The following is a 16,254-nucleotide window of genomic DNA, read 5'->3' as shown; positions in this document are numbered from 1 at the left end:
TCACCCTTCCTCACATCTCTCTGCACAGCAAGAAAGAAAAAACAAAAGGGCGCACAAGGGACTGCCCTGTGTTGTGGCCTATTCTTGAGGTAGACTCTGAAGAATTGGTGAAGGGAGGGGTGGCAGTGTTGCAGGCTCTCCCACCATGTAGAAAGCACTCATCCCAGATTCTCACAGACGAGGTTCTGTTAAATGTCCTTCACCTGCTGTATGGATTAATTTCTAGAGAGATGATCTCATCACAAATGATATGGCAAGATATGTCACAGGTCAAAATAACATGTAAGCTGCTCAGTGTAATCAGCTTGTTGATTTCTGCCCTTCAGGTCTTCCAGAACTTGTCAGAAAATTGACATAGTTCAATCTAATGCTGAGCTTTGCATTTGGATCTCTATTTGGTCTGATAGACTGTGACAGGTCCTTGTGGACTGCACATTTTCAGGAGGCTCAGGAGTATCAGTTATTGTACCTAAAATTGGATGTTTTCTTGCTCAGCTATTGAGCTTCAGGGCAGTCTGTTTATACAGTAATATGGGAAGAATTTGTATTTTGCTAGTATCTCTGATTTTTGGTCATCTAAGGAAGTGCTCATTCTTACTGATCAAAAGGTGTTGTGTCATCACAGAGGTAGGTCGGGCTTGACAAAGAGTCCTAATAACCAGCCTTTAGAAACAAACAAATCTGGAGTCAAGCATGCTGAGAAAGAGCAGACTGACAGGCGTCTGATACTACAAGCCATGAATTATTCCCTGTCTCTACAGTTTCTACAAAGGTTGTGACGATGATTTGACTGAGAAGTTTTATAGGCAAACATAGAGACGTCTGTTCTGTCTTCAACTTTACATCTTCCTTACAGGCTGCTCTTTTCATTTCGGTGTGTGGCCATGGTCAATTTTTTGCTCCCTTTTAAACTTGAGGGATAGAGCAGGGATTATGGCAGCTGAATGGAGGCTTCTGAGAGTTTCTTTCTTCCAGCAGGTAATACAAAGTAAGGGGTAGCATCCAGGATTAAATCTGATGGCTTGTTGGCCAAAAGCTGTCAGGAAAGAAGCTGGTTCAGGCAAGCCAAGTGGAGTCTGTCTTGATGACAACCTCCTCCAGCTGTATCAAATTTTAGCAGCGTTCTGTGGGATTTATTTCTTTGTCGATACTGGCCCTAAGCTGAAACACCCCAGCTATCCCAGAATGGCTGAAAAAGGGTAGAAGCTGGTTCTGTCATTCCTGTTGACCTGCACTCTCCTTTTGTGGGCAGCAACAGCCAGGGTTCTCGTTTGTCACCTCATGCAGTGAAGCAACATTTCAGTCAGCTACCCTTCTCTTTCTACCCATGGTAGGTCCAAGGGTCTCATGTTTGAGATCAGGTTATCTTTAGAATATAAGGGCTTTTCTTCATTCCCAATCATTGGCTGTATCTCTTGTCATCTTCTGTAGGCCAGGTAGGGCAAGTAGTTGATCAATTCCAGAGTTAATCTTGAATTTCTTCCTCCCGTGTCAGTCTCTTCCTTTTCAGTCTTTCCATGTAAACTCCCAGAACTTTAAATAATAGCAATAGGGCAATACCTTTTCATCCTGGATGAGAATCCAGCCTGATATGCATCATGCCCATGGTGACCTAGTGATCTGATCCCACCTTGAGCCTTATTACGCTTTGTCACCAGCTGGTTCTTTGATGCTGACAAGGAATAGTTTTTCTTTTTAAAGCAATCTCCCCATCAGCCCTCCTGCAATTTAATAAAATACTAATATTAATTTATACCTTGTGAAAAATGTTTTGTGATGGTTTTTCAGCAGCTGGTATAGTTTATCTGTTACTTGATACCATGTTGTGATTTATTTCCAAATATACTTGGTGGGGCCTTAAATTCACTGATTAAATTGAGCCAAACCACAAAACAGCCTTTTGGCCCTTAACCTTTCCCCAAATCAGAGCTGTCTATGCTCTTGCACAAATGAACAGTAAGTCCCCCTGCTTTTTCCCCTGCATATATGTATTAATCCATTAAGATTCTGAAACAACGCATGGCAGGTTATATATTGAGAACGAACATTTCACACGCTTGTTCTGGCTTATGTGCTCTTTGGTCCTTGCCAGCGTGCTGGTGCTTGGGATTCTGCAGTGTAAGGTAGTGACTTCAGTGCCTGAAGAACTTGGCATTTTACATCTTCTTTTCCAGTTTCCACAGTTGCAAGCAGTAATTTTGCAACTTGGGGATGGAGGTAAGAGCATTGTGTCATCTTGTAAATTTTTTTATACTCCTTTTGATATGTTATTGCATAATGGCTCTCTGAAGGAGTCACTCCAAACGTATACTGAAAAATACAGCTCCAGAATAGATTGAAATATGGAGTACCTACAAATGCTTTTTCATGTAGTTTCAAAAGAGTGTTTTTCAGGGATAAACGCTGATGGTCTTACTACCTTATTGGTGGCCTGAGTTTTTCAAATAATTTCCACTCACACCTTTCATATTAAGTGGTGGTAGATATTGGTGTCTCTTGCCATTAGATTCCTTTAATAAAATTGTGACGTTGTAATTGCGATTGACAACCTGTTTGTTTGAAGGACTTCCTGGTTTGCATGTTTGGTCAGATTACTTGAGACAGGCTGGAATTATTAATTTTTTTTTCCATGGAATATCTTAAAGAAAAACTTTACTGAGCAGGTAAGGTTCTTACATGCTGTCACTCTGAACCTTCAGCTGAAGAGTTTGCTTTTAACACAAGAACTAAGTAACACGCTTGCTTGTTTTCATGCTAAGAAGTGCTATCTCAGTCTTACGGGACATGTTTAAGCACTGAGCTAAGAAGTAAATGCCTGCAGGATCACTCCATAATCACTGATTAATGTAGACACTCTGAGTGATTTGTTTGTGGTGTTTTGCTGAAGAGGAAGGAGTTGATAATTAGCTACTGCTCTTTGAAAAAAATCTTGGTTATGTTTTGTATATGCTAAGTGATGATTTAAAATATCTGGAAATTTCAAAATGGGCAGTTAGCTGCATAGGCAGTAAGATCCCTAGGGGTGGATTCTTGATCCTGCACGGGGATCTCACTGTTGGGTTTGGATCTTCATCCACTTTCTTTCCAGCAGAGAAAAATGCAATTATAGCTTTAAATATATTAAACTGCATTCTTAAGACAAGACAAGTTCATGGTTAGGATCTAGTTTTCGTTTGTGTATGAATACACTTACATTAATACAGAGAGAGAGAGAGAGATTGTGTGTCTATTCTGTTTAATCTGTGTACCAGTGGACTAGATAATCAAGTTATATGCTTCATGTACAGATCTTTTGGAAAATTTCTCTAGCAAGGCAGTGTTTCATTACTGAGGCTGATTAACCAGAAGGATCTGCATGCTATGGCAACCACAACTGTTTATTAGTGATAATAATAACTCATTCAGCAGTGAGGAAAAACTAAACAAAAAAACCAAGCACTGTACAGCAATTTGAGGTGAAGCAATAGAGAAAGAAATCAGTGACTGTAACCATCTGCAAGCCATGGTTCAGAACAGTAACCTTATAATTCTTTGGAAATAAATCAGCTTTATTTAGAATAGTTCTTTTCTGCTAATCAAATGAATTAATTAAATGGCTTTATCTTAGATCTTGAGTCTACTCACATCTCCTGATTTTTGGCTGCCTCTGTCTCCTCTCCATCTGCAAACAATCACAGGTGACAATGTAAAAATAGAAACATCCTAAGAGATTTTTGAGATCCTGTGTTATTCTTGCGGGTATCTTTTTTCGTTTCCATCCATCTGCTCCTCTTTCTTTAGAACTGGATTAAGCAGCTGAATCTTTCGCTGCTTTCTTTTGGGAACAGCCATATTTGATCAGATCTTTCCCCTGGTAGGTTTGTCCCTGCTCCTCATTTGATGGCCTTTCTTTCTCTGGCTTTTTGGCAGTGTCCTCTCTGAGACTGGTCACACTTCCAGTAACTTTCCTGTTACTTTATCCTATTTTGTTTTGTTGGTAAACTAAACTATTGCAGGTTCTAGGTTGGTTTTAGCAAGTTTTTCAATGGTCTTGGAATTTTATGCTGGTTTTTAAAATTAAGCTTTATATACACTGGTTTGCTCTTGTCTAACCAGTTTTGTTTCAGTTCCAGTTGGTCTTCCCAGATGTTACCAGACTTTCAGAGCTCAAATCTAGATTTTTCTTTTTTTAAATTTAAGTTTTGTAAATACATGTTTAGCATTTTAAATCAGTGTGATTATATAATAGGTTTAGCACAAGCTTAACTTAGAGGCTACCTTGAAAAAACTAACCGTGGCTGTATTTTTAAGATCTTGTGCATATTCCTGGCTTTAATCATTCCAGTAGCCAGAAGGCTTCTGGGTATATTTGTAAGCGTTTAATCCACATGTTTTGCTAATTGTTTATACTGTAATTTGTTGTTAGCATCTGGTTTTTTTTGAGGTGTCTAAATATCTGTCCAGGCTTCTGTCTGTCAGTCTCTTCAGGAGCTACTTCTGTTTTAATCCCTTTCTGAAAACTAGTGAACAGTATTAAAATGATCTGGGTTTTTAATACGTAGATAATCTATATATACTGAAGTGGATTTAAGAACTTTCCTTAACATAGCCACAAAGCTATAGTTTTGTTTTATTCCCAGTTTATTTTAATCTCTGTCCTGTGCAGTATTGAGTCACGCTAAAAATATCTTCATTAGACTGCCATTGCTCTACAACAGGGCATTCGGGCATGCTGTGTCTGAGTTTCCATGATAACTTTGCTTTAATTAAGTTAGTAAGTATATTGGAAATTTAAAAAAAGAATAATTTAAAAATTTTATTTTCATGTGTTTCTTTTCTGGGATTCTCAAATAATTGCATTGATTTCTCTTGTTACCTTTATTTAGATTTGCCTATTAATTTTAAACTCACTTTGTTATTCTCTTGGAAATTTTTTTTGAGATTCCAGACTCTATACTTAATACATATTTTGTGACTGACTGAAGTGCATTTTTGCAGAACTTTTGAAGAATTTTAAAATCAGATTGTTATATAAAACCTCAGCTAATCTGTGTAACAGCATTTTAATGGAATATTGGGTAGGAAGAAAAATTGGTTTGGCATCTCTCTGCTTGGTAGTTTAAAACCAACCAGACACACTGGCTAGCCACGCTCCTTCATTTTGTTTTCCAGCCTTGTAAACATTTCCACATTCCATCTGTGATGTCTAGTCCATGCATGAATAAAATATGAAGTAATTTAATACCACATATTATGTCAGGGGGTTGCTGTTTATTCTCAGACTTGAAATGAAACTTTTTTAGATCACATACTGAAACCTCTTGGGTTTTTGCTATTCATTCAGGGCCCTGCCTTTAAGGCCGTGGTGTACAAATATGTCTCATGCTCTGTAATGTGGAAAAAATATACTGTTTTTGTACTTCTATTTATACCCATTCTTGGAAAGGATGTGGAGGAGGAAAGAGGAGTTAGCTCTCATTTCTCTTCTTGTATTGAACTCGTGGAGATGGTATAGAGCCCATGGGCCATCCCAGGTATCAGCCTCGTGGGAGCTTGCATCCAACAAGCAGCTGTGGTTGGATCACAGACAGGTAACTGGAAGTCTCTGTAGTCCTTTACCTCAAGACTAGTAACCTTTCAGGTTGCAGGTTACAACTCAGATGAAGGGATAAAGGCAATATCTTAATAGCTTTGTTTCCTTATCAGCTAAAACCTCTGCGCCAACAGCAGGTTGGTATCACAAGGCCATTAGGGTTTACATGCAGTAGATATTGTGCATGTATGTTTGAAGCCATGTTATTTGCTCTACATTTGGCAGATTGCAAAGCTCTAGTTGTGCAACCATGTATTTGTGCCAGGATAAAGAGTTTCTGGGCCCACGTTTCAGTCTAGTGTAGGACTACTCTCTAAAATGTATTCTTACATGCTAGTCTGCGCTGTAGCATTTCCAGAAGGATTCAATGTCTGTGAAAACATATCAGTGTGACACAGTAGTGGCACAAACTCACCCTTGCACCTTGCTGTCTTTGTGGTCCCTAACTCCTCCTGTCCACACGTAAATAAAGATTATAACTGTCCCTTAGCCCATTATAGCTGTTAGCATGCAGTCCATGCTCAAAATTTTAAATAAATGGGTAACATTTAGTTCTAACACTGACTTTTGTTTCTTGGTTTACATTACTTTAAATAATGAAAGAATGCAGTTAAAATTAGTGTTTGGCTAGTAATTACTAAGCATGTTTTTTCTTAAATCAGAATATAATGCCTCTGACAGTGAAAAATGGACACCAAAATAGCTTGTATCTATTATTTTAAACAACCTGACAGTTAATATATATTCTATATTTATGTGTGAATGAGATGTGAATATTAAAAAAGGTATTAAAACAAATCATTTGGTTTCTTTATCTGTAGTGCTTTCTTCTCAGGAAAAAGGACACCATCGCTCCAGATGATGAGTTTTGTCAATTAAATTGCTGTAGGTTTCCTTGCTGAAATAATTATTAGGCAAGGCTTCCTGAACATGTTTGTGCCTTGCATTTTCCTTTTCTCCCTCCTTGATTACAATTCCCTGGCAGAGGCCAGATTGCTCAGCAGACTACTAGACATTAGAAAACCAAAATCAGATATATCAAACTATGATCCCTTGTTCTTTTATATGAAAATCCCACGTTCCTTTACATGAAAATGACAGACTGTAGTAAACATAGAAGAGCTGTTTTTAGTTTTTCAAATATCCATTTTTTCCAGCTTACATTCGTATCCAGGCATTTGTTCAATATGTTGCCATAGAATATTTAAGTAAATATTTTCAATAATAACTTTCCATGAGGATAGTATCTTCAAAAATCTCCTTCACTTTACTTTCTATTGTCATGTGAAAAAGAATTTGTAGGTATAGATAAGTATATTTGCAAGTTCCTGCTGGGCTGTTTGGTTTCATGTTAGTCCATGATCTGTACAAACTTCTCCTTGGAAAATTAAGAGTGTGTGATACATGCAGGATATAATGGGAGTTTTGGTTTGTAGAGAACAGAGTCTCTGGAGTCATCTTACATCAGTTTTATTGTGTGCATATAACTAAAACCATCTGTGTAATTTGCTGTTAGCAATATTGTTTGGAGAGTCCTAAATCAAATCCTGAATGGGCAAGATTACAGAAGGCAGGTTTGTACTGGTATCCTTCAAGTTAAACCCACTGATGTCCAGTCTTTTCTCCTTCTTGGCATAAAAAGTATTAGCAAGAGGTAAGTTTGTGCTAGCTGTCCTTGTTTCACCAAGATCTGTCTTCTGCAAACAGGCTTGTGTTTACAGAAACCAAAGTGAAAATAGCATGGGAACAGCATAAACCAACTGCGGTCAAAATAGTTGTGCATTTGCATAACTGTACGGTATTTAAAGGAACGGCTATCTTACTTTGGTACAGTTTACTACAAGCTTTTCCTTAAAAGTTTGTCACCTTCAGGCATCTCTCAAGAAGTGGAGGTAGAAGGCTGTGATTCTAAATAGCATTGTTTTTGCACAGTAGTAGAAAACAAGTTTAACTGTCTTGTTACAGTTTTTGATAAATGGACACTGACATGGACTACGAAAGACCCAACGTTGAAACTATCAAGTGTGTGGTGGTTGGAGATAATGCAGTGGGAAAGACTCGTCTAATTTGTGCAAGAGCATGCAATACAACCTTGACTCAGTATCAGCTGCTGGCAACTCATGTACCAACTGTCTGGGCCATTGATCAGTACCGTGTCTGCCAAGAGGTAAGGACTGCAGGTGTACAAAGTATGGAGCACATGCTGTGAGGTTGTACTATTATTTATTGGCAAGCTTTTCTTTGTCAGGATGCAGCAATGAGCTCACAAGAATTTTAGCGCGGTCTCTACTGCAGCCATGGTCTGATACGCATCTCCCCGAGTCTCTCATTCGAAAGTAATTTTTTTATCAAACCTATTTTTAGGAAGATGCATATTCTGCCTGTTTTATAAAATGCAGCATTGGCTGAAAACTGTATGTGATAGACTCTTGGTCTGGTATGATTTGGACCTTCTTACGGGGCGAATTATGAAAGAGGATGTTATGTGTGTTCTGTTCTAGGTCCTTGAACGCTCAAGAGATGTTGTGGATGAAGTGAGTGTTTCTCTCAGGCTGTGGGATACGTTTGGGGACCACCACAAAGACAGGCGCTTTGCTTATGGAAGGTAAATTGATCCAAGCAAAATTTTAAGTAATATTTGTAGTAAAATTTTAGGGCAGAAAAAAATTGCAAATCTTAATTTTGAAAAGCAAGGACTTAAAAACAATCAAGGGTATTCTTGCCTACTGCAAAGAGGATTATCTGCTGCAAGGATTAAAAAGATATAAATATTTAAAAAGCAGCATAGTTCTACAATGCTACATTTCCTTGCACAGCATGCTAAGCTCTGTCAACAACTGTTGTCCTATTTCGAATTTTAAAGAACATTCCCCAAAACGAGATTGTAGTTTTACAAAATTGATCAGCATTCCTTGCCTGTATAAGCAGTGGATGATATAATTGCCTAACAAGCAACTAACAAGGAGAGATGTTGGGAAACATCACTCTTACTCAATGAAATATTTATTTTACTAAAACCTGTGATGTTGAATGGGCAGCTAACCTCTTGAGAGCAGGGCCAATTTCATGAAAGATGAGGCTCTTCTGTATTTTCTTAATTAAAGCTGAGAAAAGGAAGGGTTTTTCTTCTATAAATATCAAGTGTCTGCTAGTGAATCGATTAACCCTAGAAATTGTAAAAAAAAAAAAAAAAAAAATTAATGTAATCTAGATTTTTCCAGCATGTATAATATAACTTCAGCATAGTTTCAACAAGAACTGAAGCCAGTAGTAGTCCTTCTGTTTTGTTTAATGGTAATTAGATCTGGCCTTGTGGCAGTACAGACAGCAGAACAGCTGAGTAACAGGCATTTGATTACACATATAATGAGAACAGATTACCTGTATTGGGTAAATACTGAGCTGAAGATGGATTTTGGACAGATCTTTTCATAAATTACATTTGAGCGAGGTCTCGGTCCTCACACATTTTTTCACCTTCTTGAACTTTTTCATATCCTTTTCATATCTGCTTCAGTTACTGCAGATGATCAAACTTCCATAGACAGATTTTATTTTTTTTCCTCAGCTGGGAACACCCATTGTAGAGTGTCTGTCCCAGCTTTGGATTCCATGTTGCCAAAATGTACTGTCTTACTCTTTTCTTTCTCTCTTTGCTACCTGATGAGACAAGTGACTTTGAAGGATGACAGCCTTTTCTATTCTCTACCCCTTAGGACTGCTGGTGAGGGTTCTGTTGGTTGAATCCACCAGTTAAATTTTCACACTGTAAAACTCCATATGGCAGTTTGTACAAAACCCCTGCTTTGTATATAGCACTGTGTTAGTTGTGTTTTCACAGTCATGGATTACCTTGAAGTTTGTGTCAGGAGCTAAAGTAGCAACACATCTGGGCTACACAATCTGTACCATTTGTAAATAAGCTTTGTGAATGAGGGAAGTTACTGACTTTAAGGTAATATTGACCTTAACATTTAGTGCTACTTGAGTATATGAACAGATATTGGTTTACCTTTTGGCAGCATATGGAGCCTACTTTGATAAATATGGATGTAACTTAACGTTTCCACTAACTGTTCCTCTTTGATGTGGCATCCTGATATTCTTGCAACAGATACTGTGTCACTGAGAAGATTACCAGAGATTAGGAAAACAAAATCAGGCATGTTCTGAACTCTGATCCCATGTTTACTGACAGGATGGGAGAGGGGGGAAACAACATACTTAGATTCTAATCCTGCAAACGCCAAGGAGGACGTAAATAACTTGAGATCTTGTGGGATTAAGCATATGAACACAGTGATTCATTTGTGATGTTAGCAGAACTGAACCTGTGTAGAATCAGGTTTGCTATACAGTGATTAACTTAAAAAGGCTGTTCTGGAAACCTGCTGTTCTGTTAGTGGTTTTTCTGCAAGTGTGTTAATGCAGAAAGTAGCTGGAAAGTCTAAAGAAACTATTTTATAAAGAGAATTTCAGTTGTAAAATTTCCTAATTGTAAGCACTGATTAGGTACTTCATTGTTTTGAAAGGTATTAATGTTTTATTTAAAACCAACTGTTTAGTATTTTATCTATTTTAGCATTTTAAAAAGAGATTTTCAATATTGAATGTTCACATTTATAGGAACTGATTTTAAATCACCTCTGTACATTGAACTACAGTCTACTCATAGCTGAGTCAAATCTTGCAGTACAGTAAAAGACATATTTTATGCCAAACTGCTCAAGACTACACCTACAAGTGCCCCATGTTTCTGATTGTCTGAAGGATCATATAATAATATAACCCTCTGGTTCCCTTCAGAATTCTTTTATGCATATGCACCTTGTGCAGGGGAATGCTTATTTCAGCCAAACACTCAGCCAAGACCTCTAATTGTCCTAAATGTGGTGTAACAAGAACCAGCAGGTCATTAATTCACCTGCTGCTCCTTGGAAAAGATTGTTCCATACAGTTTTTCAAAATGTTACATAAATAGATTATGCTATAGATGACAGGGTGAACAGTTAATAGGACTTGCAGCAAAGATAAATCCTTCTTAATTCTTTATTTTTCACAGATAGAAACAGGAAAAGAGAATGACAAAAGGAATGTGTTTTCCACTATTTGTGTGTGACAGAAAGAGAGAAACATATTTGAATGCCACTGAGGATGGAACAGTTAATGTTTCTACTGCCATCCTTTAAAATAGGAGTATGGAGAGTGAGATCCAGCTTGCATTCTACTGTGTGGTGTTTAGTTTAATAATCACAGTCCTCCGGGAGCTTTAGGAAACAGTTCCTGACAGCCTAAGGGAGGGAGAGGGATGTGGCTGGAGGGACTTGCGGAAATATTTGCTGCAATTTTATAGCATGACATTTTTTTTTTCCTTAAACTAGTGTGCTTTGGTTTTGGAAGTATCCTGTTCAGTTCAGCTTAGGCACTATGTGATGCCAAACAGTCATTTGTTGCTATTGTCCCACAGGGTTTCATTTGATGCAAAATCACTCCAAAATGTTGTAAAATTACAATGTCTTTGTTATGATTAGCATACTGATTTCCAGCTCCTAGTCACCTCTTTGTCTAGTAACAATCTAGTCTCAGTGCTATTGTATTTTCTAAGCCTGCAAATAAGGTGGGAACTTCATATAAAGCTCAAGTTGTTATTATGTACCAGTTTCCCTGGGAGGCACACAGTTGCATGTGTAAAGACATGAAAACATCTTAATTTACATTTCAGCTTGTCAGGATTCACTGTCCTCTATCCTCCTGTCCAATCTGGTTTTGAATGAGTGTCAACATATCATCGTGTTCAAACTAATTCTAAAAGCAAAATGGGAAAAAGACTGGCTTGCACTTTTTTTTCCCGTTTGCATCCTTTTCTTTTTTTTTTTTTCCCCAGGTAAACATGTTTGGCTACAATTTGATTAATATCCTATGTATCCTGTTTTTTTATACATGCAACTCTGGTATGTCTAAACATGAGCACAAATCTGCAAAGAGCTAATTCAGTCCTGATAAAATATTTATTCTCGATACCATGGATGTGGTTTGTCAGCTAATTCAGCCAGGATGATTTATTTACTTGCAACTTAAATATGAGCTGTAGACCAAACAAAATCTGTTCATACTGCATGGATAGAAAACAGCTTTTTCCTCGTGACTTACAAATGTGAATGAGCCTTGCTGTGAGACTGCTGACAGAGCCTCTTAAAATATGTTTAAGAGTATTTCCTCTGTTGTGAATGGATTTCATAAGCCTTGTGGGTATTGTATGTACACAGAGGAACACACGCATTTGTCTTTTTCTGTGTGATTACAGTTCCCTTAACCAGTTACTTCAGTGTAATTGAATCCATAGAAGTATACCTTCTGAATGCTACTGAAAAGGGTCCATGAGAATAGGAGTTTATCACTGATATTTGAAGACTTCCACTGATCTCTTTAGGGTTGTTTTGTTTTCTGTTTCTTTTTCTTAAAGGACAGTGATGATGATATTTCTATAAAACAAAACCCAGGTAGCTTTGATGTAAAATGGTATTTGCATTCAGCAAAATCGGTGAGATTAGGGTGAGGTGGGTGTCTTCATAGAGTTACTCGGTTTGCCTTTAGTTAGATCAGTGCCCTCTGTCACTCACCGCCTGTGCCTAAGCTGAGAATGGGCCAGCAGCTCCTCTCCTTTCTTCAGAGAAGGTCCAAGGTTTCAGAAGTGCTTTGAATGAAAGCCCACACTTTCCCCTGCAGTCTTGCTATCCTTGTTTTTGTGTTACGATAATTCTCCACCTTCCACGTGCCTTACGAGCCATTTACTGGAGTGGGTTGCGGGGGGGTAATCAGAGATGTGTCTTCACAGCAGTAGCACTTAACAGACAGAAGACAGTCTTTTGCTTTGTTAGCAAAGGATCAGCTGATGGGGAATCCAGTTGTTTTCAGATGTCTTTCACATTGGTTGCTTCCTTTTCCTATGTTTTGCTGCCACAAAAAGTGATATGCAATATCTTCAAATCATCTTCAAATACCAAAATCTACTTTACAGTGGTTTATAAGCTATTCAGGTTCTTCATCAAGCAATCCTGAAGAACTACTGTAAAAAACATTTTTTTTAATATTTGTTATGATTTTTTTTTCTCTTTTGAGTTTGACTCGGATCAGCTCAAAGAAAGACTAGAATAAGTAGAGAGGTTCACAGCGAGATAGCTTTCTCAAGTAATTTTGTTCTGATATGGTGTGTGTATGCACTAGTTTTTTCTTCTTTCTTTATCTACATTAACATTTGAGGCTTTTTCACTCAGTCAATGGGAAAGTATATGCTTTATATACTTAAACCAGTGAAGGCCGCACCTTGAATACTGTGTTCAGTTTTGGGCCCCTCACTACAGGAAGGACATTGAGGTGCTGGAGCAGGTTCAGAGAAGGGCAACGAAGCTGGTGAAGGGTCTGGAGAACAAGTCTTATGAGGAGCGGCTGAGGGAACTGGGGCTGTTTAGCCTGGAGAAGAGGAGGCTGAGGGGAGACCTCATCACGCTCTACAACTACCTGAAAGGAGGTTGTAGCGAGGTGGGGGTTGGTCTCTTCTGCCAAGTAACTAGCGATAGGACAAGAGGAAATGGCCTCAAGTTGCACCAAGGGAGGTTTAGATTGGACATTAGGAAAAATGTCTTTACTGAAAGAATGGTCAGGCCTTGGAACAGGCTGCCCAGGGAAGTGGTGGAGTCACCATCCCTGGAAGTATTTAAAAGACGTGTAGATGAGGCGCTTAGGGACATGGTTTAGTGGATATGGTAGCGTTGGGTTGATGGTTGGACTCGATGATCTTAGAGGTCTTTTCCAACCTTAATGATTCTATGATTCTATGAAATTAATGCAGATCATCTTTTCTTCTCTGCATCCCACCATGGTTCCATATTGTGAGTAGAAAGAGGTTGCTATGGAATTGCTGTTAGGAATCCTTCCTTCTTTAAAAAGGTATGTACCAAATGACTGTTGGTGGGGTCTGAGGCTCAACTTGGTATATATATAATGTATCTATAATAGAGAGACACCTGTAATACTTTAAGGCTTTCTTGACTGGAGTGAAAAAGTATGTATCAAATGTTATTTGTGGTATTACATAATTTTCCATTTTTCCTTGCTCTCCTAAATCAGTGGCTGAGTCACTGGGTGGAAAGAGGGCATTTGGGTTCTATCCTAAAAGACTGCAAGGCAACATCAAAACCTTTTGGAAATGCTAAACCTGGGAAGTTATTTTCCATCAAAATCTTGATCTTAGTGAATTATTTCTTTGTGAATAGGTGCTGGGTGGATTTCTTGAGCTGTTTTCTACTCCAACGGTCTCAGAATCTCAGTCTGGATTTCTTCATACATATGTCAGAATATGGAAACCACTCCGCACAACCAGATATAACTGTTTTAAACTGAGTTCTTATCAATAACTTTGTGACATCAACTTGCCAATTAAAATTTCTTGACAGTTTTGTTAAAATAAAAAAAAAAAGGAGGAGGCTGGTTTTGGTGATAGCCCAAAGAAAGCAAAAAATATGAAAGTCCATATTTTCTCCCCAAAGAGATGTTTCTAGCATCTGTTAATGTTCAGTTTTCATGTCTTCTGTGACTTCAGAAGTCACTCTCATACTGGATGCAAACCAAACCCTATCATTCTTTCATCTTCTCTGGATTTTTACCTCCCTCTTTGTCTTGTCCCTGGCTTCCTATCTGTTCTTCAGCAGTACTTATAAGGAATTTTACTGAATTTTGGGACCTAGCTTTGGATCTTCCTTTTTCTTTTTTTTTTTTTTTCTTTTCCTTACAGCCCTCTCCTACCTTGAAATAATTTTTTTTCCTAAACATACTGCTTCAACTGACGTTTTAACTAAATCTCTTCTTCTTTTAAACTCAATATGTTTTTCTGATTGATCATTGCTTCCTGGGTTTTTTTAGAGGATGGGGCTGGGAGTAAGGAAAGGGTTCATTTCTCCTTTCATTTATTCTTCTGCAGTATCTTTGATGAAAGTTAGTTGGTTCTCTGTAGAGAGATAGCATGTAGTTCTCATCTGTAAGCTGCCTTCTTACAATAACAGAAAATAAGCTCAAAAATCCCACCTTTCCCTATGTTTCTGGTTTCTCCATTGTTTTGTGAATTTATTTCTCATTATTTTGTTTTCTGACTGCTGTCTAGAAACAGCAGTCAGCTGATATGTCTTACAAAAGCATTTTTAGCTGTATTCTTATCAGTCCCTTTGTATGATATTTTGAGTTTTGGTGTTTGCCCCGGGTTGATCAGACGTGTTCCAGCTAGCCCTGTACCTTCTCTTGCTCTATCATTTCCTTTCATCCTTCTCCATTGATTTGGTGTTCAGGCTTTGTGTCTTACTTTTATAAACCCCGACTTCGCATGTGATACACAGAAATGCAGTAATCAAGATCTCTGCTCCAGGGAAGGGAAAAAGGCATGTATAGGTGTGTTATGGTGGATGTGTGTACTGCAAACATACCTGATTCCAAAGAGAGTTTTACTGAGTCTACTGGCAAAATTTGGCCCAGAATCATGCTAGGCTACCTTGCAGGCAGCCTGTTTCAACTGCAAAGTTCTATTTAGCACTACAATGGAATTTTTCGTATGTAAATGCTGGACCAGAATTATATGGGTGAATTTACTTCTTACAGCCAGCAATAAAATGAACCAAATTCCAAGACTGTGTAAGCAGTCCTTTAAATTAAAAATAAAATTGTTTTCCTCTTGCTACATTGTTCCACGCAACTTTGCCATTCTTTTTAGCACTGTTGCTGGTCAGGCATTTGTACAATAAGAATAGCTCTTACACATTTCTGCAATGGAAAATGAGATATTTTAATCATTCTGTGTGATATCAAAACATTTTTTGTCACTCTCTGTAAATGCACCACTGTTTTCCCATGAGTACCTGAAAGGAAATAGAAGAGATTTCAAAATGCTTAACATTTAAGAATGATGTATTGTTTGTAAGGAATGTATGGGAAAACTCTTTCCACTTTTGAAGCACAGTCTTGAAATATGCAATTTTCTTAAAGGTAGCTTTATCTTCTTTTTACTACTGTTGTTTCCTACTAAAAATGACGTTACAGAAATTTTAGAAATAGATCTGCATGCTACTCACCACAAAATCTGAATATATTTCAGGGCATTTTGACAGTTTCGCACATTACACCAGTGTTTAAGAAGCTTCACTGCTGTCGGTAAAGTATAGAACTAATTGATTCTCCTGCTCACATCCAGGGCACTGCATGGTCTTGCCCTGCCTTACCTGGATATCTTCAGTTCTTCACATGCCAGGCACCCCCTGCATTTTAGTTTTCCTAGCCTCTCATCTGTTTTGAGTGTGTGCACATAAGTCCTGTGTCTTCAGGTCATTTTGTTATGCTCACCAGTTACTTAATGAATTTCTTCTCATTTCATGTGATGGCTGCAACTGCATTTACTAAAAACTAAGTCCACTTAAAACGTTATCAGCCTTGCTTATCTGCACAATTTTTTTTCCAGCTCAGTGAGATGCATGCATGAAAAATGTTGTGTAACTGAGTGAATCTCTCTCTTCAAAATGTATCTGGATTGACACGGAGATGTAGCAGGGCTTTATTCAGCCATAAATGAGATTCTCAGTTTAATTCTTAGATGGCCGCCTACTGCCTGAACCTACCGTGTTTGGGAAGTTGGGAGCTGGTAT

The 16,254-nt window shown here is 38.0% G+C and overlaps 1 protein-coding gene across 1 annotated transcript in view; it reads left to right on the top strand.

The window, feature by feature from the left end:
* The first annotated feature begins 7,547 nt into the window (after window positions 1-7,547).
* The window catches only part of RHOBTB1 (Rho-related BTB domain containing 1), a 25,448-nt gene continuing 16,741 nt past the window's right edge, over window positions 7,548-16,254 (top strand). Inside the window, exons 1-2 of the mRNA XM_009581776.1 lie at window positions 7,548-7,739; window positions 8,074-8,177. Coding sequence (XP_009580071.1) covers window positions 7,548-7,739; window positions 8,074-8,177 — 296 coding nt within the window. The remainder of the gene's footprint in view (window positions 7,740-8,073; window positions 8,178-16,254) is intronic.

This window comes from Fulmarus glacialis, unplaced genomic scaffold (assembly GCF_000690835.1).
Source record: "Fulmarus glacialis isolate BGI_N327 unplaced genomic scaffold, ASM69083v1 scaffold42467, whole genome shotgun sequence".
NCBI lineage: Eukaryota > Metazoa > Chordata > Aves > Procellariiformes > Procellariidae > Fulmarus > Fulmarus glacialis.
This window is presented reverse-complemented; position numbering and strand designations above follow the sequence as displayed.